The sequence below is a fragment of the Oryzias latipes genome, chromosome 21 (assembly GCF_002234675.1).
Source record: "Oryzias latipes chromosome 21, ASM223467v1".
In the NCBI taxonomy this organism is placed as follows: domain Eukaryota; kingdom Metazoa; phylum Chordata; class Actinopteri; order Beloniformes; family Adrianichthyidae; genus Oryzias; species Oryzias latipes.
In genome coordinates, this window is record NC_019879.2 from 21,008,781 (window position 1) to 21,033,361 (window position 24,581).

Below are 24,581 nucleotides of genomic sequence, written 5' to 3' on the forward strand. Positions count from 1 at the left end.
TTAGCTGTCTACTTCCACTTTTATAAAAGAAGTGCTATTTTTGTGAACTTCATGACTGTGCAATGGAAAGTCCAACCTATTCTTTTATTTTTCAGTGCAAATCATACATTCTTTTCCTCTTTTTCTTCTGGACGCATGGGGGTGGGATTAGGCATGGGGATGTTTGCAGAATTGCAACTTGCAATTCAAGGGTTAAGGCAGCATGAAAGAATCCATTCTCGGTTTAATGACCTAGCCTCGCTGGGCGAGGGCGACAGGGAACATGCTCTTGACTTGTACTGAATTTGCCAATTAACACCTCCAGTAACAGGCTGCCTCTGAACATCACCAGTGTGGAGAAAGGAGGAGCAACTCTCCTGCTTTGTTTCACAGCCTCTTATCCTGTACTGATGAGCTCCTTCATATAGACGCTTACACACATTTTGGTGACTTTCTCCTTGGGGTTGTTGCTATGGCTTTATGATAAACCTCCAAACTATCAGACCGGCAATAAAGTTGGAAACCCTTTTCATTTTTCCTCGTGTCGCTCGAATCCTTGTGTAGTTATTGGGCATTCTATTTTTCGCACACAGCCATATGGCCCTGCGCAGCTTCAATTAGACACATGGCTGGTATCTAAGATACACGGTGCCTGATTAGCTTTGTCCCTTCTAATTGTTGCACATGAAAATACAAGACAACAGCTCTGTCCTTCATGGTTTTATCAGAAAAAGATATTTCTCTTCAAATAAGGTTCCCGTTCTAGCCACCCCTCTGGCTTCACACATGCTTATCAGACTCCCAAACAACACCTAGCACAGGTGTGAATATCAAAATCCCCAGTGAAAATCACAGTGGGTACTCTCCTGTTGTCTTTGGAGTCCTCTTACATGCTGCAGTGGCTTTGCATTGGGGCCAAAATGCAGCTGGCTAACAGCAACTGCCGAAACACCTTTGACTAAGTGCAAGGTGGACCTCCTTACACCAAATGCTCCTAATGACTTTAAAAAAAAAAAATCTCCCAATCTAATTGAAATTTGAGCTTCAGTGTACAGTAGCTGGTTACTGCCCACCACAATCACACCATAACACTGCAGCTTCACAATTCATTAGCAGGTACTTTCACAATATACAATAATTGAAAGATGGTTAGCATAATTGATAGCAGTTCACACCGTAGGGAAAGTGCACCGATCCATCTAATGATAGTAATAAAGTGTAGTAGCTTGAAGATGATGCCCGCTGGAGGTGTGAGCTGTGTACATTTGAAATGACAAAGGCCCTTGTCCTTGCACTTTGTCAAACGTAACAGATACAAACACTGTGAACATGTTAGTCATATTCATGTCAGCAGAGGAGAAGAGTAGCTCGTGGAGGTTTGCAGATTTGTGGCACTCATTCTCATGCTGACCACCTTTGTAAACTGTCTAGAATAACATAAACCTTGTTAGAGATGCTACATAGAAATCAATTCATTTATTCAGTGTTAAGAAACCATCTGGCTCGATGGGAGCTGAAAGTCATCCTGGCAGGCCAGTTTCCTGACTGACACCTCATAGAATTAGTAGGAGGGTGCCTTTATTTAACATCATTGCTGAGCTCAGACGTACACCGCTCATCATCATCTTGCTGCACTTGAAGATCAGACATGAACCGATGAGTTTCCCACAAGTCTTTGTTTTTAGAGGTTCTGCATATCTTCTTGTTTTTATTAGTCCAAGGTAGTCAGATATAACACTTTTTGTGTTCTCTTTGTGGAAGCTGTGAAAATGGCGCGCCATATGTAATACACTTGCTTGCTGTCGGCCTTGCCAATTCCCCCAAGATTGATAATTCCTGTGCCAATGCTCACACTCTCTCTTTGTCCTTGTGATTTGATCAAGCTGGTTAGATTGGTAGATTTTTTTTTGTTCTTTTTCTGGTGTTTAGATGTTTGTGCGATAGTTTTAACGATTTAACGTGACGCATAAAAGGGACGTTTTACCTGGAAGCTGTTGGAAATTCATTAAAATCCAGACTCACAGTCCGAAAAGAAGCGTTCATGAAGAAAATATCCAGATAAACCGTCGCTTACTACTTTGATGCTTCCCCCCCTTCTTCTAATTCTGCAGAAAATAAATTGGCTCCATATTTTGTTCACACCTTGAGCAACTTGGGGATAGAGATCCCAGTACTCCCTCGTCATACCTGTGACAACAACCTGCAAAGTGCTCCCAGTGCCCTAATCTGCATCGTAGACATGCTGTTGCTTCATGTTGTTTTTCCTGTTCTTTAATGTTTGCTTCTGTATGTTTTTTTTCTTCCTACATTTGCACATCCTCCTGAAGAACACGAGTCATAATAATCGATTGTCTCACAAGCTTTACTGCTCTTGTTCCCTCAAAAACATGTTTGGATCTAGTAGAAGGACAAACTGATGGTGCTTGATTTTGAGATGGCAGTCCGACAGTGATTTCAGCATCAACAGATGGCCAGAAGACTGGTTTAAATGAGTAACACCACTGCCTGCTTAAGGAGTTGGCTCCAGTAGTAGAGTAGTGTACTACTGTCATATCATATCTCCTTGTGTGAATGATGATGTCACGGTGATAGATGCGACTCAAGTGGGATCAGACCCACTCAGTGATGCCTGTAGAGACTCGCTCTGGGAGATCCCTGTCTGGCTGCATTATTCAACAATACTCCCTACCTCTCGCAGGGAAAAGGGACTCTTGAATATTTGAAAGATAGATTTGATTTTTTATTTACGTGTATAGATGTGGATGAGAGAATGGGGGTGGGGGGATAGAAATAGTGCCAGTCGGTGCAGCCTGGATGGTCACCAAGGCAACTTGCCGAGTTCTGCTAACTGATCTACTGTACGGGACTTCTTGGCTGTATCACAGGGGGACGGTTTGGAGAAGCGTGCTACTTCGAGCGCCTTTTGACTGCGACTGTGGGCTGCCGGATCATTGATCATTTCAGTTTCACAAATATATGTACTAGTTAGTCAAGCATTGGACTTTTGTTCTGCCAAAACTCATTGTGATCACCCGTTGGAAAGCGGTTTCTTGCAGATTTTATTTGCTAAAACTACCTTCTAAAACTCTTCTCAGTTTTAGTAGTGTAATGGATATGATGAGACAGACAAACAGAAACTTGGGGTGAAACTTGAGCTAAGTGCTGCTGAAAATGACTGAAAAGTCACAGTGCCAAGATTAATATATGATATTTATAAAAATATATTGTTGTTTTAAATCTCTATGTTCCTGAAGCTGTACAAACACAACAAAAATGACACATTTGAAAATTAGAAGTAGTAAGCATTGGAGGAACAGATCCGCATCTGCATTTGTAGCCACAAAGCTTTGTGCCCAAAAGGATTTTTATTTTAAAAGCAGCAAAAGATGCTTCAGTTTTTGACTTTGCATGATTGAGCAGACTTTTCTGTGAATTTGCCCAGTTTGAAAATCTTATTATCACAAACACAGTGACCTAAAGTAGTCTCTAGTAGATTGAAACTCCAGGATAAATTTTAGGTGTCTCCTCTGGAATTGTATGCTTTTGTTCCAAAAAAATAAAATAAAAATCAATATTTCAGTTGCAACACAAAATAAGAAATCTGCTCATTGATAATGTAACAGACACTGTGGCGGACAGCCATAAGCCATGTAAAAAAAAGAGGAAAAAAACATGGCTGCCTAACCACTGCTCAGATCCTGACAAGCCAAGCTGAGTATTGATCCATCTGGCTCTGAAGACACTGTCATGTCACCTTTGCATTTAAGTGTTATCTTGTCAGCTTCAAATGATGTAGCTGTCAGATCTGGAAAAGGCTGGCCTGTGCAAAGCCGCTTTGTCTGTAATGTCCAGCTGTGTGTTCCAGCAATCTCAAAATCTTAATGTTTACAGTGCTTTGCATATGTCAGGATTTCCCCGGATTTGCTAACATGCAGCAATCCAGTGAAATAATTATTTTTAAAAAACGACAATCTGTGTGATCATGTCAACAATAATTGAGTCAGATCTGGAGGCTTAAATTCCAATTTTAGTCAGTTTCCTGTCTTGATGTTGAAAAATGTAATTTATGTGTCCCATTATTACACAATTGTAGCTAAAAAAATTATTTACGTTCAATATACAAAGTGTAATTACTAATAATTAAGTAATGACAAAGTAAAAAATCAATTATTAGAATTTAAAGAAATCAGAGTACAAAATTACTGAAAATGTAACAAAGAATGGAAGCAAATTTCCTTCTATGAAAAAGTCCTTTCATACTGACAATGTGTTGCATTGTGGGTTGACTAAAACGTTGTGAACAAACAGAAGTTTGCAAAGACAAACTTCTTTTCCATGTACTAAGTCCATATTATGGAAACAACTTCACACAAAAATGTAAGAAGAAGTCTTCATACCTAAATAAAAATGTGAAGAGTACACTTATGATGCTGGTAAAGACAATTTCATTCCTTCATTCCTCTGAGGGAACAGGATTTTGTTGATTGAGAAAACTGGACCTTCTTCTTTCCACAACAGATGGGAAAGTCTTGAAAAAAAAACTAAAAGTCTCTTTTGTCTCTTCTGATTGTTTAACCAATCTTACAAATCGAATTAAAAGACAGCAAAGCTAAGATTGTTAAAGAACCAAAATCAGACCCGGTAGCTACAAATGAAGAAATAAGACAAATCATCTATAGTTTAAAGGCATTTTTTGATTATGTGAAATGTTTTGATTTTATGAACTATATAACAGGCTTGTCCAAAGTCCGGCCTGTGGGCCAAATTCGGCCCGCATTCAAATTTCCAATGGCAGGCAGGCTCCTGTAATAAAATCAGTATGCGGCCCCCAGCTTTTTCTAAACACTGTGTGTAGGATTTCTAGATTGTGGTTAGCTAAATTACGTTTAAGGTTGTTGTAAACCTGTGGCAATACTGTCCTGCAACCCTTCTGTGACACTTTTTTAGCTCATTTCTAAAATATCAACTGTAAATAAAAAAAAGTTGACACTGAAAGCCACCACTTCTAAAACAAGTGAAAATGTGCAATTTCTTAATGAAACATGAAACAATTGTCTGCCTAAAATGCCAAGAGACTGTTATCAAAGAGTTCAAAATCATTCTGATGCATCCACTTGCAGAGTAATCGATCCATGAATGTCATTTTTCTCTCTCGATTGAACTGGCATCTTGCTTAAAACTGTACAGCTTTGAGAACTCCAAAATTACTCACCATTTTTGTTTCACCGGTACTGTTCGGTTATTGTAAAGATTTGTAAGCTAGCGGGAGAGCTCGTAAACAGATGGATGATGGGAAATGGGGGCAGGGATATTCTGTGCCAGCAGTTCTACCCACAACTCAGAGGTAAATTTCTAATGAACTACTACTGCTCTGCAGAAACTATGTCCTAGAAACAACAGGTCTCGTTATTTAGGCTAAAAACAGGATAATCGTAATTAAAAGAGCACTGGGAACACAATAGATCAAAAGATGATTGGAATGGGACTTAAAACATGGGGATAAAACATCTTTTGTCATTTAATTGTGTTTTTCTGTGTGGACTTCTACATAATGACCAAATGGCAGGTAGTGGTCGCGCGCCAATTAAGGACCACGGCTCCAGAGAACTGATGGTTCTGTCTTTTGGCTTTTCAGACACATTAGATGCAAAAAATCAATTTCTTGCTTTATTATGTTTAATTTTCTTTGAAACATGAATATAAAGAAAGTAGTTCCTAAATCAGGAACAGTGTTCTGCGCAAATAATAAAATGTTCAGTTCAGAAATGCTTTCACAAACACAGGAGCACTGTATTTATTATCATTACCAGCAGGTGTTTACTGTTCACTGCTCATTAAAAATATCAATTTAAATAATCAAGAGTGAATTAACAAATAAATCAGCTCGTTCATTTTGCTAATGGTAAGGGAAGACAGTAAACTGAATTCCACATGTTTGTTTGCTCCTGCTTGGACATGAGTGGTGGAGCCGTAAAGCGAGACAATTTTATTTTTCCTCTCAACCTGGAGCGTAATTCTCTTCCCTGTAGAATTCAGAACTGATCATTAACCTTTCCTTTGGTTCCTTCTCTTGCCTGGTCACATTTCCTTTCTATTTGGTTCCTGGCCCCATATGCCACTTTCCTATTTCCTGCCTGCAGACAGCAGGGAGTAGCTCTATTATCACCTTCCTAGAGCTGTCTTTGAATGTGAGAGGCAATTCCATTTCACTCAGCCGTGGGGAGGAGGAGGAGAAGGAGGAGGAAAAGATGCACTGCCGAGCACACACAGAAGTGGCTCAGGTTTACTTTTTCCACCTGAATGTAAGACTATTTTGCTTTTCAGCCTTTATTTTGCAGATGAAATGATTATGAGCTTCAGATTATGCACTTTCAAGTATGACCAAAGGTTAAGCACTTCATATCATGCCTGCTTGTTGTGTGAACACTTTATCGTCAGCCCCCTTCCGAAGTCATCTTCTGAAATATTAACAATCCTAAAGAAGCTATGTTACACTGCTGTGAAGCTGTGCTAAACATACTGAAGCTTCACTCTCGAGTGTGCTCACCGCGTTTTGCAGCATTTTACTGATATTCTCCCTTCTTTTTATTCCATCTTTTATCCGCATTCTAGCTCTTTGGAAGAGACGGACTCTTGACAATATTGCTCCTGGATAAATTAAACATGAGTTATCCGGAGTGATAATCTGTGGGCCTCTCTTTTCACACTGCATTCCCAATGAGCTGTGTGTTGGCCTGGTGTTGTTGCCTGCAATTTTAATGAAGATTATTCTTGTAACACGACTGTCGCCTGTTTGCTCCTATTCTCCCCCAAAATATTTTCTCTTTTAACAGAGAATTATGTTTTTTTTCAAGCAATCTGTGCAATATTTGTGGGTTATTTTAAGATCATTTCCACCGCAGGTCAATCACACATTTGTCAGACTTGTAATTGGGATATTTAGGCAATCAGATCACTGTTTTCTGACTCTGTGTTTCAAGATTAAATATTCATCACCATGTACTGGTTAAATGATAATCGACAAAGGAACTAAATGTTTTTCCCCCCCGGTATTTTAGATTTGAATTAAACTGTCTTCTTTTGTTTCTATTCAGGCTAATAACACCTCAAGAAACAGGATCATCAGAGGCACAAGTGCACACTTCAAGGCTCTCCTAAAATGGAAGCAGTGTCTAATAAATAATTTCCAAGTCACAAACATCGAGCCTCAAAAATCACAGGGATTCAATGATATTCATTTGGCATAAGTCAGTTTCATTTCTGTGTGCTTTTCATCAGAAATGGCTTAAAAAGTGGAGTTAGTCTGAATTTTTCATGCTGCTGGGCTTACAGAAGGGACAGTAGCCGTGTTCTTCACTCGCAGGCGTCTGACAGTGCATGGCAGCAGAAATAACAAAATGGTCACAAACCCCAGCTGCACTCCCAGGGTCACAGAGGCTCTTTAAAATTTAATGAGGCCACCATCAAACCAAACAGTTGATAACAGACCAGAAGCAGGTGATAAAAGAAGTTTTGGTCGGAACATTAGCCCTTCCACTGACTTTGTGCTTCACAATATCATATCCTTGCAATTTGTTAAGCCAAATAATCCACGCCGGCATGTGCAAAGCCGTCAAGTGCAGTACTCCCAGAGATTTTGATACCCACAGGAGTGCAATATTTCACAACTGTTACTTGTTCATAGGCAACATTCACACATTTGTAATTATGCATGGCTTTCACATCTTCTCTTTTCACATTATTTGATGTTTTGAGCGAAGTAGCTAGAGTGTTTCCACTGGCGTCACAAATCCGGAAGTTAGGCTATATTGGAGGATTGGAACAGAACAGATGATTCACAGAAAAAGAAACCTACACTATGCGTCAGATTGTTCCCACAAGTGAATGAAGAATCACAGATTGGTGCACAGTTTAAGAGCGACACCCTTGACCTAAAGAAACTAAACGTTAATTCAAGCTGGGATGATGAAGACAAACATATAGAACAGATTTGTCACCATTTACAGCCAATGTGTATATAGTAATGCTAATTTCTTTGCAGATGATACTTATTTTGCTCATCTTTGTAGATTACTTCAGGTTAGTTACTCAGACATTCAGGATTTTGCGTCAAGAGTAGGGATTGGTTCAACCAAAGTTCACATTTGGCTAAATGAGAAGCTGCAAAGCAAAGACATTTGTTTTTGCTAAGATGTTCTTGTCATAAAATTAAAAGAATGAATACATTTTCAATCTCGCTTAAAAAAGTAATATACGTATATTATATACAAGGATAAAACTATTAATTATTATTGTTATTAATTTAAAAACAAGCAGTAATCACCTGAAGCAAAAGGAGCTGATTATTTAGTTTTTGATTTTAGCTGCCAAGTCACTAATGTTTTTGATATGTGTTTATTGCTATTGTTTTTTTTTTCATTTTTAACAATTAAAACTGAGTTTTGTTTTTTCTGATTGTGAAAATCTGAAGCAGAGCTGTTATTTACAGTCTAGACGTTTGCCAAGTAAAGAAATGAAAACTGTGTTTGTTTTAGACAATAGGAAGTGCCAACGTGGCCATTTTCAAGTCCGGCAAAACATACCGGTAGTCAAATAATTTACAACTATAAATCTCATTTTTACCAGTTCAAAATGAGAACAAGAGAAAAAACAGTATTTTTAAATGATTTAGTCAGTTTTAAAATGTTATGGTTTGCAACAGAGCAGTTGGTTAAGCTCTTAAAAAGAGACAAAGATGAGGATTTAATTCATTTCCATTAACAATACATTTAATGCAGGAAAACGAAAACCGTTTGAATGCACAGACACAAATTGATTTGATTTGGCAAATAATGAAATACAATTAGGATATAAAAATGCTAGTACATTTTAAGAACGTTTTCATTTTATTCTTTGCAGTAAACTCATTGCAACAATGCACATCAGCTGCAAATGTTAAAGGATCAAATAAAATATCAAATAATACATCTAACAAAATCTGTTTTTTTTTTTAACTTGGAAGTTTAAATCTGCTCTCAAATATCAAGTAAAATATCAAAGAATAACTTTGACACCCTCAGTTTGTGTAGGAGTCTGATTATACTGCCATACCGCCATAAAAACGACTGACCTTTATGGCCAAACATGACTTGTTATCACTCCATAGCTTCAAGCCGGAGTGCTGGTCTGCAGGGCTCATTATTGCTTGCAGGCTAGGACTTGCGTCTGCCTCACCCCAGGAGAAGTGAAGGATTCGGTGTATTTGACTAGCACTGCAGCTTTCCATGTAGTTCTTCAAGAAGTTACAGGAGATGTGCTTTGTTCTTTTTTATGAGCTGACAGACATCCTAATTCCCTAATGAACAATGTTTGACGTGATCTGGTCTAAACTCCTCAGGGACAGAGCGGCTCTTCAATTTTTTAAGGAGTAATTTGCACCTTTTTTTAAACATTGGTTATGGTTGGAAAGAATTTGTTCAATCTTGTTCTTTTAATGACCACGTCTGATGTGATTAACATTCAGATTAAGGTTTAAACAACTGAAAATTTAGACACAAGGGACTTTTGATCAAATTTAAAGTGTAAAGTGAAAGATAGGTTGTCTTAATATTACAGTTTTTTATTTTTAGATTAATTGCTCATTGTTATTTTTTCTCTATTTTTATTTTTTACACCTATCTATTCTTGTCCTTTGACATTCGAGCATATGGAGTCAAATTCCTTGTATGTGCACTCATACTTGGTCAGTTAAAATGACTTTGATTTGGACATTTTCCAGTGTAAATTAGGATACTTATGCAGAAAGTCTTCCAGATATTCATTAGTAAGTTGAAGTTATTTATTTTTTTATTTTTTATAAATGTAAAGTATTGATCATTTTTTCTGGCTGGATAAAAGTATCTAAGAATTAAAAATTATTTTTTGTTGCTATTTCGGGTTTAAAAAAAATAATTTTGATCCGCACCAGGTTTCATTTCCTATGACCAGTGTCAAAGCCCGCCAAAATCCTGGAGCAGACCAAACAACCGAACCCTTGTGAGACCAAGGATCTGAGTCCAATTGAGGGTTAGCCAACGTACGAAAGTAAGCAAAAAGGAGTGAATGACATGGCATAAATGTGAGCAGCATAAAAGAGTAAACATGTTGTAGGAAGAGAGTACAGACACTTGTTACAAGACAATTAGAGCAGGATTAGCCGTTTTTGACTTTTGAATTCTTTTTTCCCACAATCTTTCTCGGGGAATAGCGCCACCAAGTGAGCAGGGTTCAGAGCTTCATGTTTTTTTACTGCCCTTTAGGTTCGCTTCAGTTTTTGGGTTATTTTTGAGATAACAAACCGACTAGACGAAGGTGTCAAAATTATCATTTGAACCTGAGGGACTATCTTTAGATAGGACAGTCCTGTCAATCCTTTGATGATCTTGCATTAAGTGTCTTTACCCCTCGGTATTTTAAACTTCTTCATCATTCCTGTTTCTTCAGTTTTGTGCTGTGACTTGTTTTTGGATGTTGTGCGCCATTTACTCCCCATGGTTCACTTCCGCACTCTGGTTCATTGGCAAGCCAACCGAGGGTTAGCATGTTTGACCCACATCAGAGTTATTGTGGGCTTTCACACCTGCCAAAGAAACAAACCATCAGAGGAAACGAATCCTGATGTTAATCCAAGCTGCCAGTGTGACTGTGTGTCCGTAGTGCAGTGGTAGACCTCTGATCGGAAGATCACAGGTTCACTTCCTGCCTTGCCCACAGAGTGTCCTTGGGCAAAACGCTGAACCCCACATTGCTGCTGGTGGTTATAGGTTGGCGCCAGTGTAAGGCAATGGAGCCGCCATCGGTGTGTGAACGTTTGTAGGTGAATGAAACTGTGCCTGTAAAATATTTTGGGGGCTTAAAGCTAGATAGAAAAAAACGATACAAGTAAACTGAACTTTTGCTCGAACAGTTCCAACTCAAACATAAAGTCCTGTTTAATAAACATGATACTAAGCTTAAGGTGATATTTGACCCTCAGTGTTACCTCAATGTAGGTTTCCAATATCTTTACATTTTGTTGTAATTAAGCACCAACTCTTTGGCAGAATTTATCTTTGGCATTTATTGCAATTTTTGCCATCGTTTGCGATATGCATATTGCACAGCTTGATGTTGCGATAGCAATAAATTTGCGATATATGGTGCAGGCCTTATGGCCAGTGACGATTGTTGACGTCATCCAGCAGTAGTAATTTCTGTATTTTACGACTATTTTTTTCATTATCTCCGCTTGGAGGGTTAAATGTAGGGTTCGGGAGAAGACGCATAGGGTAGGAAACCAATTTGGATTCAAGATTAAAACTTCTTTTAAAAATAAAGCAACTGATTGGGTTTGCTCTTGTCGTACTCAACATAGAGGGACAAATGTAAATAGCTGAAAAAGTTTTTAAATGGGCTTGCACTAAACTTGGTTTTTGAACAAATATAGAACTGTAGTCAGCACTGATTCACCAAGTAACAGCTGCTTGTTCCTGAAGGAGTTTACTTCGATGTAAAATGGTCAAAGTATGGGAGGCAAATAAACATTAACAGGTTGTTTAAAAAAAAAAGTTTCACCACAAAAGTCTGCTGGAAGCAAAATTTTTGCATGTAAATAAATTTGGTTTCAGATGAAAACCTTTTGGGTATTAGCACATGATCCCTGTCACTTGAATGTGTCCCAAACAACATGATCACCTGCCATGAGGTTAATTTGCCGTGAGCGTTGTGGTAAAGAATCACGGCGCAGTCTGGTCTGACTGGGCGAGCCGTAAAGGACATCAATAATGAGCAGGTGTAGGAGTGCACTTCTGCGTAGGCGCGTGTCTCTGTGGGTCCAGGGACGATGGCTAATAAGGGTTTAAAAGCCACAACTGTCCACTCCGCCCCTTAGCAGGCCTCCAGCTGTCTTTTTTGTCAGAAAGCACCCTGATTCCCTCTGACAGAGCAGATCATTGATGGCAGGAAACCACGGGGGATAAAGTTATGTTAACACGGCACAAGGCAACCCCAACCCTCAATCTGATTAACCATGCCCTTGTAATTAAAGGCTTTAAGGCAAATTAATGTTTAGTTGTTTGTAGGATCATTTTAGGTGCCAATAAGAAGTAAAAAACAAAAGCTTGACTTTGATTTATTGATGGAAGTTGCAATCTGACATTGAGCAAACAACTTATAAATAACGTAAAAGCCATCTTAAATGCATTCCTATAAAAATTTTAGAGCCACTGTAACATAAGCCACTACCTGTCATGAATCCCCAATAACCTTGGCTCCATCCTCTTAGTTCAGCGCGGTGTGCCTCATTCCTTATTACTGGCCTGACAAGGAAATGTTTACCCATCCGACAAGAGACAAGCCATTCCATAGCCAGGAAAAGCAATTTCACCTGACTGGAGTAGCACACTATGTCCCCATATCCTTGCTTGCAATAATTTTGTTGTCATTTTGTGTGCTGTGATCATATCATTGATGTGACAGTGCTGGGCATTAGGTAAAGTCCCTAAGCTGGTGCTCACTTTCAGGCTTTTTCTCTCCTTGTCATTCACATTGATTGGATTAGACCCAGGTGGCACGCAGAGTCCTTTTGGCACAACGACAACAACAACAAAAAAAAGTGATGATATGATGGTGGAGGAAAACACATTGTTGTATGCTTAAATTAACATTGTTAACCAGGGCTTGGTTGGTGAAAAGTAAGCCTTAGAAAACTATTACATTGATGTATTTTTTTAGGATGAATAAAGGGCATTTCTGTAAGAGCTCTTTGCTTTGGCTCAGATTTATTCTATAGTATCCCTATACGTACTGACTGTAAATCTATGCATATATCATCATTTAATAGCTGTAAATGCTGTTCACACTGAGTCACTGGATTATGCTCAGCTGGTCAAAGCAGATTTGTGCATGAGATCCTAACCTGTGCTGCTCCTCGTCTCCCCGAGGGACAAAGCTGGCCACAGACATAACAAATCAGCCCCCTTCCCACTGGCTCTCCTTTATGATTATGTCCGCTGACTATCCAAGCCAATAAAGACAAGAATTAAACCTGGGAAAACACACCAAAGTGCTGCATGACTGATTCAACAATTGGTTTGTTCAGTGGGAGAGACAGAGCGAGAGAGAAAAAAAGAAAAAAGTCCTCTTTGCTTATTAAAGATCAGGGATGGAAGTGAACCATAATCCTGTAATGAGTAGAGCAGAGAGTGGCCTCTTTTCCTTGGGTGCAGACAAGTCTGTGCTTGCATGTTTCTCAGAAATAGATTGCTGGACCCAGTAGCCCTTCTGTAATAACCTATCTTGTTAGCTTCAGAGATTCATAGCTCTTCATTAAAGATACAACTGCTGGCTGCACCCAACTTAACCTATGGTGTTTCTTTAAGCTTATTTAAGTTCAGATTGTTATCGATTTCCGAAGAGCAAATGTTCAGTAAAACTGAATTTTTATGTTAAAGCCAAAGCAAGAAAAAACATTGTAATAATTTAGAATCATGTAAATATATTTTTATATTATTGCCAACAATAAAAGCAATAAAAATAAACTACTATGATTTACAAAACTGTCAGAAAATCCTTAAAACATCCCGTCAGTGAGCAGATTTGAGATCCTATTTGTAATTTATGTAAGGTAGTCATCGACAATACATAAAGAAGTGTTTATAAAGCATTCCCACTGAACATCAGGGGTTATTTAATTGTAACCTTGTCAGTAAATTAAGCTCGAAGGCGTTTAGACCAGCTGCTTTGACCAATTTCTATCCTCTAAATTATCCTTTAATAAAAATATATTTTTTATACATTTCCTTTTTAAAGATTATTTTCTTATATTTCAGGGGAAAAAACCTTCAGTTTTTTTGGAGCTTGATTTGCTTCTGCAGCCGCCGTTATGGGCGCACTGCTTCCTAACTTTTAGTGCATCAAATATTTACCAGCGCTGGGACTCATAAACACATCTTCAGTGGGACGCTCTGATTTCACGCGATATCACAAACATTTTAAGGCTTCCTGTCATTTTTGGCGTGTTAATAATAAATCCTGATTTCATGGGCAGACATACTTTGGCACTCATGGCGCATGAATAGGTAAACAGGTAAAGGTAAATACCGTTGACAGGAAAAACAATCCAAATTTTTATTTTATTTTAAAGACCCCCCCCCCCCCATATCAAGTTGGAGCACATTTTTTCTTGATATGCAGGTCCATCACAATGAAAACAAGTCACTTGCGCTCCTCGGATCTTCCTAATTAAGACCTGTCTAATTAAATTACAGCCTGGACTTAACCAATGACAGCACTTGTTTCATTAGCAAAGAGAAGAGAGAAAAAAATCCTCCCTGATTGCAGAATGGTGTCAATTGGCTAATTTGCCGCCTTCCATACTTCAAGACATGCGCGAGGCGTTTTCACAAGATTAGGAAAGGCGTGTGCAAAAGCCTGTGATATAGGTTGAGCTAATAGTTGCTTCCCATTGAGCTATGCAGGTTGAGAACTGCAACCCGCTGGCGAGTGATCTCTCCAAGAAATTTATAAGTGTGGGCAGTGGCTTTCCGAGCTCCAATGGATCGGAGTTTTCGTTGCAGGACCATCCTATTATATCTGCAAGTGACAACCTGGAGAGAGGTTCACCTCTGAAAAAAAACTCCAGGGAGATGACGAATCAGTCAGAGGCAGACAATTTTCCCGACTCCAAGGACGCATCAGGGGACGTCCAGAGGGGCAAACTCTCTCCTGATCTTCACGGAGTCTCTGACATCCGTCATAATTTCGATGGATCTGCAGGAGAAAGGTGCATCTTTTCTCCGTCTACCCAGCCGCAGTCAGTTTCAGCAGCAGCCGCCAGTGCCATGTTTCCTTACCCGAGCCAGCATGGACCCGCGCATCCGGCTTTTTCCATCGGGAGTCCCGGCCGATACATGGCCCATCATCCCGTGATAACAAATGGACCGTACAACAGCCTTTTAACCAACACCTCTCCTCAGGGCTACCCGGCAGCGGGTTACCCCTACGCGCAGCAATATGGACACACGTACCAAGGGGGGGCTTTTTACCAGCTATCCTCGGCGCAGGCGGGACTGGTTCCGGGCAAAGCGCAGGTGTATTTGTGCAACAGGGCCCTGTGGCTGAAGTTTCACAGACACCAGACAGAGATGATCATCACAAAACAAGGACGGTGAGTGCGCGCAAATGCGCAAAAACCACACGGATCCGATACATTTATTTATTTTCGTTCATTAAAGTGTGAATAATAATAGTAATAATAATAATAATAACAATAATAATGGATCAAAACGGTAAATCCGTTATAAAAAACAATGGAGTGAGCGATCATCTCAAAGATAAAAAAAACTTAATTCTAGAATGATTAAATAAAACAACGAAAATGAAAATCCATCTTGTTATTTCTGATTTCCGACTGTTGCATTTTTCCATTTTTATGCACTTAAAAACAATCTTGATTTTTTTTTTGTTTCTATCCCACAGACGGATGTTTCCCTTTTTGAGCTTTAATATTTCTGGCCTGGATCCAACTGCTCACTACAATATTTTTGTGGATGTAATACTTGCTGATCCAAATCACTGGCGCTTTCAAGGTGGAAAATGGGTGCCATGTGGAAAAGCAGACACAAACGTGATAGGTACGATTATTTTTTTACTGTTCCTGTTAATTAAACATTCATGCTTTTAATGATTTTTTATAACTTTTTTCCTCGTCTGTTTTTCCAGGCAACAGGGTTTACATGCATCCAGACTCTCCAAATACTGGTGCGCATTGGATGCGTCAAGAAATCTCGTTCGGAAAGCTAAAGCTCACAAACAACAAAGGTGCCTCCAACAACACCGGGCAGGTAATTTAACATTTTTTTAATTAAAAAAGTTGATTTGTTTTCTTCATTTTTATGTTTTTTTTTCTGGATCTGGATCTTTGCGTCGTTCTCAGCGCACAAAGAAAGCTGTGGCTTTTGCGCCTTCTTCATTTTTTTTTTAAACTTCAAAAGTTAGTTTTACGCGCGCGCTTCTTACTTTGAAACTGCAGATGGTGGTTCTGCAGTCCCTCCACAAGTACCAGCCAAGGCTCCATGTGGTGGAAGTAAACGAGGACGGGACAGAAGACACCAGCCAGCCAGGAAGAGTGCAGACTTTCACCTTCTCGGAGACGCAGTTCATCGCCGTTACAGCGTACCAGAACACCGATGTGAGGGTCCAACGCCGCACCTCAAGCGCACGCAAATATAAATAAATATATAAAATAAACGCTTACAAAACAAAATAAGAAATCTCCTTAAAAATTAAACCCCAATTGTTGCATGCCACTGATTTAACTCTATACAAATAAATACAAATAAGTAAAATTGTTTGAGTTATCACCACTTAAATTAAACTGATCGTTGTCAGATTTTTTGAATTACCATTATCATTTTTTATTTTTTACAGCAATGTTGTTGCAGTAAATATATTAGCACCTAACATTATTTTTAAATTGAATTAATGCTTTTGTCTTCCACAGATCACACAACTAAAAATCGACCACAATCCCTTTGCCAAAGGATTTCGGGACAATTATGACACGTAAGATTTATTTAATTATTTGCATTTTTTGCTTTCTTTTAATAAGCCTGCATATTGATACATAAAAACAGAAACTTAAATAATAGGAAATTTCATATATATATAAATATGTTCATTGATATTTTATTTTTGTTGGAGTGTTTAACCATTTTTTACACCATAAATATAAAGAACAAATGCGTAAAATGCCTGTTGCATGGTTCTTTCTCTGTAATGTGCACATTAACGAACGTCATAATAATATTCTGAAATTACCGTGTAATTATAACATAGATAAAAAATGCAACAAAACACATTTATTTTTAGAGATTCTTTTTGAGAAAGCCAGTTTTTATCTGCGTAAAACTGGAAGTCTATTAAACGGCCTCCACTTTAAATCTAATCCAATCTTCAGAAACAGCTGATTGATTTTTTTGTTTTGTTTTATTTTTATTTTTTTTAATATAAGGCCTTTATTTTTTTATATCAACTCGCCACCGTCCACATTCAGCGCCTGAACCGTTTCTGTTTTCTCCTCCATCTTTTCAGTGTCTACACAGGCTGCGACATTGACCGCCTAACTCCATCACCGGGTGACTCTCCGCGTTCACAGATCGTGCCGGGTGCGAGATATGCCATGCCTAGCTCTTTCCTGCAGGACCAATTTGTCAGCACTTATGCCAAATCTCGCTTTCACCCTGGCGTGGGGACTGCTCCTGGCACGGAGCGCAACGTTCCACTCGGCAACAGCTTGCTGTCTCCTCAGCAAGCCGAGGAGCCCACTGTTGCCACCCCCCCGCAGCGATGGTTTGTCACCCCTGCCAACAACCGACTGGACTTTGCAGCCTCGGCATACGACGCCGCTGATTTCGCCGGTAACGCGGCCACCTTGCTGTCCTACGCAGCGGCCGGAGTGAAGGCTCTCCCCCTGCCGACTGCGAGCTGCTCCAACCGGCCTCTTGGCTATTACGCAGACCCGTCTGGCTGGGGAGGACGCACGCCGCCGCACTACTGCGGCGTCAACAGCAAAGCCAGCTCGGTCTTTTCCTGCTGGCCCGCGAACACCATCGGGGGCCGCTCAGGCACCAGCTACCTGCAGGAGGAGGGGGACTCCATCAGCACGGAGAGGTCACCGATCGGTGGCGCAGAGGAGAGCAAAGCCAAAGACATCACATCTGAGTCTAGCTGGATAGAGACGCCCTCCTCCATCAAATCCATCGATTCCAGCGATTCTGGGATCTTTGAACAGGCCAAACGGAGGAGAATCTCCCCCACTGCCACGCCGGTTTCAGAGACTGTGTCCCCGTTAAAGTCTGAGCTGCTGGCACCGAGGGAGTGTGACAAAAACTGTACAAAGGACATCGGTTATTACAGTTTCTACTCTCATAGTTAGGAATCTATCTATCTATCTATCTATCTATCTATCTATCTATCTATCTATCTATCTATCTATCTATCTATCTATCTATCTATCTATCTATCTATCTATCTATCTATCTATCTATCTATCTATCTATCTATCTATCTATCTATCTATCTATCTATCTATCTATCTATCTATCTATCTATCTATCTATCTGACCGTTCCATCATTACATCCAAAGTGTACATTTTTTGGTTATGACATAAACTGTTAAGATTTGTTGTAATTATGGATATAATGTATATAAATAATAATATTTGGCATTTGTGATAGTGACTGGATGTCCACAAAATAAGAAACAAATATGATCCCCTATGGTGTCTGACAGAGCCAACTGTTCTCCTGTTTGAAGTAGCCTGTTAGTATCTGAAATGTTTAGGAATCTGTACATGAAATGGTTTTTTTGTGTAGCAGAAACTGACACGTCAGTTTTGGGGGAAATGTATTTCTTAATTCTATCAAAGCTGCGGGTGAAGCTGCAGGAAGTTTAAGCGACGATCTCCTTCCTTCATGTGGTTAAAGAAGTTTGTCAGTGTTTGTAGACATGCAGGGTCTCTGCTTCATTTGAGTTTATTTGCTTGTACATGACGTTGTGGAAAATCTCTGTATGTGCTGTGATGTGGATGAAACTTAATAAACAGTGTTCCCCATCAGGGCACGCTTTACTGGATTTAAATGGATCAAACAGATTTTTTTCCTTTAACTTTATATACCTAAATTGCAAAAATTCTTTTATTTTGACATTTTCCTGTCATGCGCAGACTTATTCTTGAAATTTAGCGCTAAGTACAATACAGCAACTCATTATAAACAATATCACATATTTATATTTACATAATGTAACTAACATTTCATCGTTTTTTTATTATTCAAGAAATATGAAAACACGAAATACATAAAAGTGTATTTTTTTCTCACATAAAAATAAAGTAACACATACGATCTATGTCAAGGGATGCAAATTGGCTGGATGCGCTCCACGCGCACACCACGTGAACAAAACCCCTGCAGCTGTCAGTGAAGAAAAACCCTTTAAGAGGCCTCGCTGCGGTTTATGCTCCTTATTATTATTATGAAGCCTTTCCAGATACAAACATCAGATGGCGACAACTGTAAGCTTTAATCAGACAGCTTTCATCAATGGTGGGATCAGAGACGGATTCATTTTTAATTGATGTTACCTTTGGATTGTATAGTGCAGCGTCTGCAATGTACACTAGATGGCGACATTTCACTAACTGCCACGAGATTCAGTGCGCGTGCGGAACATCCAAACGTTCACTTGGATGCAGAATAAACATTTTAAAAGTAAAAAACAAAAACAAACAATTAAAAAAAAATTCGTGAATAAAATCTTATGTATCTTTTGAGGCAAGTCCAGCCTGCAGCTCAATTAAAATAGACACAGGCAGTACAACCCATCATGTATAATACAGAAAAATATGGTGAAAATAGTTTTTTTAATACAAAAACATATAACATACTTTATGATCAAAAATGTAATCTCCTGTTGATCTCAAATTCCCTTGGTGAATATATACCAAATAATTTTCATCAAGTATTTAAAAACAAATGTGTTTCTATGGTGTTTCTGTCAACCTACCAACAAAAAAATGCAATAGATGTATTTTTTCAACCTACATATTCTTAGATTATTTTAAGTTAAATTTTATGTTTAAAAATATTTTTATTTTCAACCTAGACTTATATTTTTAAACACCTGGAGAGCACTATTTTTGTTGTGCATACAATGCCAATAAACGATATTCAGATTTTGACAAAATAAATTCTATAACTGTATATACATTTCAATATACTTAACATGTAGTAGATATGCAAAAAAAGTAACACTTTTCATTAAGTCATAGATGCTGTCACTGAAATCTTAATAATTCTTGTTAAGCCTTGGAAAAAAATGCAGATTTAAAATCTGAATACAAAAAGAAACAGAGAACCTTGGTGACATCACAAATCCCTTTTCAGCAGCACACTTCAACTATTTCATAAAAAGTCATTCCAAAAGACGTAAAAACGTCCAAACAGGTTCCAAAATACTGAAAACACAGAAACCAACAAGGTCAAGACCGAAAATAAAAGTGCACAAATGGACAGTTGAAAGTGTTACAGCCAGATGACTCTTTTACTAAGCCTCCAGTACTTCTCCAAATAAAGCTTCAGTTTGAGTTCATTTTATTATGGAGGGGAGCAAAACTAAAAGCTTTTTTTGTGATTTTGTTTTACCTGTGAGAACAGCATGAAACGTCTCTGAACAGCTGAGATCAGAGCTCCTGAATTCTACCATCTGACATTTGTGAGAGCTGTAAGGGTCAGGCCAAAAACCGCTTTGTAGGAGCACAACAGCGCATCAAATACGGGGAGGTCCAGTCATCTCATTCATCCTGCACATCACAACGTGTGAGGGATTCGAAAACAATCACATGCATGAAACATGCATAAAAAAAATTATTGTTCAGGATGCTTGTATACTCTAGAGGAAAGTTATATCTTAAAATAACAAAACCCCGAGCCCCAGACGAGCAGCTCACCACCGGGAGTCCCAGGCATCCCCCCTCCCCAACCCCAGGCACGAGCTAGAGCCCCCTAAGGGAGATTCGCCCCATGCTCCAGGCAACCACCCTCCCACCCAGCGGAAGGTCAGGAAGAGAGCAGGGAGGGGGCCGCCCACCTCTGCCCGTAGGAGGACACTCAAGAGAGTCGGGGGTCCATGAGGAGGCTCACCCACAGTTGAAATTTTGGAGGAGGCCAACGCTGGAGGACAAGGACAAAAACCTGTACCACAGTGACACGGACACCCCCCAGCTCAGATGGGTTATGATCCCTGATTCATTTTCCCACCAGGGAACTCAAGGATCCCTCTCCCTGCGTGGAGAAGGGTCTGCCCGGCCCAGGAAGCCAGCACCCAAGGGAAACGGTCCCCACCAGGGATTGGGTAGGGGACAGGAGATCAGAGGTCCCACCTTCCTTGTGAAAAGTATGTGTTGTTTGTGTGTGTGTTGGAATGTATGTTGTTGAGACTTAAGGGTTGTGAGTAATAAAGGGTTTCTGAAGACATCTCCAGCTCGATGGCAGTGATGTCCAAGCTTCCTCCCCTACCAAGGGCTCTACATGCCTAAGGTGCAATTAAAAATGAAAGGGGGGAGGGGATTCCAAGCTGCAACCATGGAAAGGGCGCCAATGCCAAGTAGCCCCTCCCCAAAAGCGCATTGCAGGCCCTAATAACTGGTTGAAAGAGGAAGGATGGTAGGTCGGGTGTAGCTGACAGACTGACCCCCGATTGGTGAGGCAACTGTCCCCCAGCCCCCCAGTCCTGTCAGAGCCTGGAGACTCCAACATGCCAAACCTCCAAGGTCCCATACCAATAGGGCCCCCCCCCCCCCCCTTCCACAGACAGCCCCCCAGAAAGGGGTCAGCCCCCCCGACCCAGCGGCCATGGAAGGTGTAACCCGGACCAGCCCCTCCTCGTCCCATGGCCGGAGAATTTTTTTTTTTTAACGATGCAAAATGTTTTATTAGGTGGGTGCTGAAAGAACGAATTAATGTAGCATTTTGATGTTCATATACTTAAAATAATTTCACCCCCCATTCATGCATTCTCTCTCTGAAAGGCGTCAGCGGTTCAGTGACTTTCGTCTAGCCTCCGGACTGTGGGGGATTTTCACCTACAGGCTGTGTTCCTAACCCCCGAGTATGATGTTGTTAAAAAAAACAACACCACTTTATTTTTGTGACCTCTCCTTTTTGAAATGCTTTTTCAGAGTGCATGTTAGGATTCTTTTATTAGTTATTTTCATAATTTTGTCCTTGAACTCTCACCTTTCCACCAGTTCACCTCAGCCTGGATTATCAGGTCAAAGGAGGCACAGAGTTCCAAGAAGCTCAGAGAGAATCAACTTTTTTCTTTTTTGCACCAAAGGTCTGGAATAGAAATGCTACTAGAAAAGCACTACTTTTTTTTTTTACGCGTCTTAAAACACATACTTAATTCACACAGTCTGCTCTTATTTAACTTTCATATGTAACGGTTAAGAAATTGACTATATTTTTCTTACTTTTAAGATTAAGATCAACTTTATTAATCCCTGTGGTGAAATTCAGTTGTAGCAGCACAATAAAATAAATACAAAATACGATCTTCTGAATCTCAATTACATGAACACAAGCTGAAAATGATCCAAAAATGTAACCTTTTTTCTAAAATGCAATCAATGGGCCTCAGATAGGTAAATGTTTATTTATTACATTTTCCAAAAAGTTGGAAAATGCTAAACATGTTGTTTTCCTCTTTATGTTGTGTTATGTTGTAATATTGTGTTGACAGTTTTTTGCAGTATAAGTGGACATGTACCTAAATTTGCTGCTAATTAAAAAAAAAAATCTAGATTGTTTTACAAAAGCTCCAGTATGCAATGCAAGCCCACATCATTATTCTTCCACTGCTTTGTTTGACAGTTAAAAGATGATCTTTTGCAAACACTGCAGCTTGACATTTTGATAACTCAAGGTTTTAGCAAACTACAAACTTTTTTTAGGATTGCACAGCTGTGAATAAGGTCAGGTCTCGAACACATAGATGCAAATACAACAGATAGCCCATATACAGGGAATAAACAAAATCAAATAAAAGGAAAGACTTGCCCTGATGCAGTCCCCCTCCAATTATCTTTTGATCTATTGTAAAATAATTCTAAATGGTCTTTTAATTATAATTATGTTGTTTCTAGCCAAAATAATAAAATAAAAAACCTGTGCTGTTTTCTAGGACATAGAGCAGCAGCAGTTCATCCAAAAGTTTGCCTCTGTTGGCGTGGAGTAAGTCTGTCCTGACTACCCATTATCCATTTGTTTACACTCTCTCCCGCTAGCTTACAGCCCCTCACAACCCTAACATTAGTGGTGCAACAAAAATGGTAAACAACATTGGAATAGATGCCAACTCAGATGAGGAAAACCCAGATCTAGTCGTCTACAAGTGGATGCATTTTACAATCAAGCTTTCCAGAATGGGATGGCTGTGTGCATTTTATTTTTTTTTCATTTGAACCATGCTCTTTGTTATGTGTTTTTTCCTTTTGTAAAGCACTTTGTGACTGCTGTCTTTTTGAAATGTGTTATATAAATAAACATTACGTACATCGGAATAGAGCAGAACAGGGAGCTTGTGGCTTTAGGTAGTGACCTCTAAGTCACACTTACAACCTTTTTCCAACGCAACTTTTTGTCTGATCCTGATTCACGATACGATTTGAATAAAATACCCTACTCAGAAAGGCGATTTTAAGTTTGATATTCTTTGAATAACTCCTCCAGGATGAGAAAAAATGTCACAAGAACATGTTAAAACACCAAAAATACAATTTCCATTGAAGTGGCTTTTTAAAATAATAAAGTTTATTTCAAACGATGAAAACGTTATTTTTAAGGCAGCCAGTTTCACAAACAAAAACATAATCTGTACATTTTATGTATGCTTGCCCAGTAGCGGTTCTAGGCACGGGCCGTCCGGGCGGTGGCCTGGGGCGGAAAACTGAAGGGGGGCGGCACCGGCGGCTCAGCCCTTGTAAAATATTATATGCACCACTATTGGTTTACTTATGTCACAGTTTGTGAGTTTGTAACAGCCTGAACCTGGCCGCGCCGCCGCCCTCGCCCCGCAGCTGCGCTCTCCTGTCTTTGAGAAGTAGACACAAATGTGTGTGAAGAAGGAGAAGGGAGGGGGCGCGGTGTGAGCACGGAGCGCCGCCGCGTTTGCGCATGCGCAAAACCTGACTGACTCATCTTTCAGGGGAGGCGACGGTCGCGGGCTTGATGAAAAAAATAAAAGTAAAAACTGCGACTGCGCCGTCATGTAGCGAATCAGCGCCCCTGGCTGTAGCTGCACGCGCTCCTGCTGGAAATGTGTGAAGAAAGGGGGGGGGGGGGGGGGGGGGGGGGGGCTGCGGGGAATCAGTTCAATTGTGGGACGCTTCCAAATTAAGTGGCTAGGTGGGGACAAGGGCGGGGTTTTGAATCTATTTTATAGAACCTTTTTATAAGTCAGTCATAAGGTGACATTCTATAACCAACATTTTAATAAAGGTATAAAAAATATATTCTGCTTTTTTGGGTTAATTTTGTGTGAAATGCCCAAATGAAAAAATGGCAACACAAAACAATGCTGTCACTAAGGTGACAGTTGGTTCAGTCGATGGACTTGATGCCTTCTTCGTGACGTTAGGACCTTTATGCCAAACAAACGCCAAAAACATCTAAAATATGGAGAAAAAAAGGTCAAAGCCATCTGGTGCCCAATTTAGAAAGAAAAGAAGAGGAGAAAAGAGATAAAGAAAAGGGTAAGTCCTCACAGCTTGATGCATGTTCTTTCTAAATTCTAATGCTACCTGCCCTACAACAACGTTGCCGATGAAAACTTTATTTTGGTCGATGACCAACACTGAAGTAGGCTCAAATGTTGCAAATAGCGTCATTTTTTATTTATTTTTTAGATTTTATTCTTAAAAATTTGCTCTGCCTTAACTTGTAACATTAGTTATGATTCATGTGTCTGTCTGCTCTGCTGTAACACAAAGGTTGTGTTGTGTTTTGCTGTTGTATACTAGTTCATAATGTTAAAAGCTGTGAT

At 39.6% G+C, this 24,581-nt stretch overlaps 1 protein-coding gene across 1 annotated transcript; it reads left to right on the forward strand.

The window, feature by feature from the left end:
• The first annotated feature begins 14,157 nt into the window (after positions 1-14,157).
• Positions 14,158-18,611, forward strand: tbr1 (T-box, brain 1). Its single transcript, XM_004081731.4, has 6 exons — positions 14,158-15,142; positions 15,454-15,608; positions 15,697-15,818; positions 16,007-16,165; positions 16,478-16,539; positions 17,068-18,611. The coding sequence occupies exons 1-6, from the start codon at positions 14,448-14,450 to the stop codon at positions 17,909-17,911; spliced, it is 2,037 nt and encodes a 678-aa protein (XP_004081779.1). The 5' UTR covers positions 14,158-14,447; the 3' UTR covers positions 17,912-18,611.
• Positions 18,612-24,581: the final 5,970 nt, after the last annotated feature.

Excerpts from the sequence above, each read along its gene's own strand:
- tbr1 (XM_004081731.4), top strand. The coding sequence starts at position 14,448 with ATGCAGGTTGAGAACTGCAACCCGCTGGCGAGTGATCTCTCCAAGAAA. Across the intron at positions 15,143-15,453 it reads ATCATCACAAAACAAGGACG|ACGGATGTTTCCCTTTTTGA; the intron begins GTGAGTGCGCGC and ends TCTATCCCACAG. Across the intron at positions 16,166-16,477 it reads CAGCGTACCAGAACACCGAT|ATCACACAACTAAAAATCGA; the intron begins GTGAGGGTCCAA and ends TGTCTTCCACAG.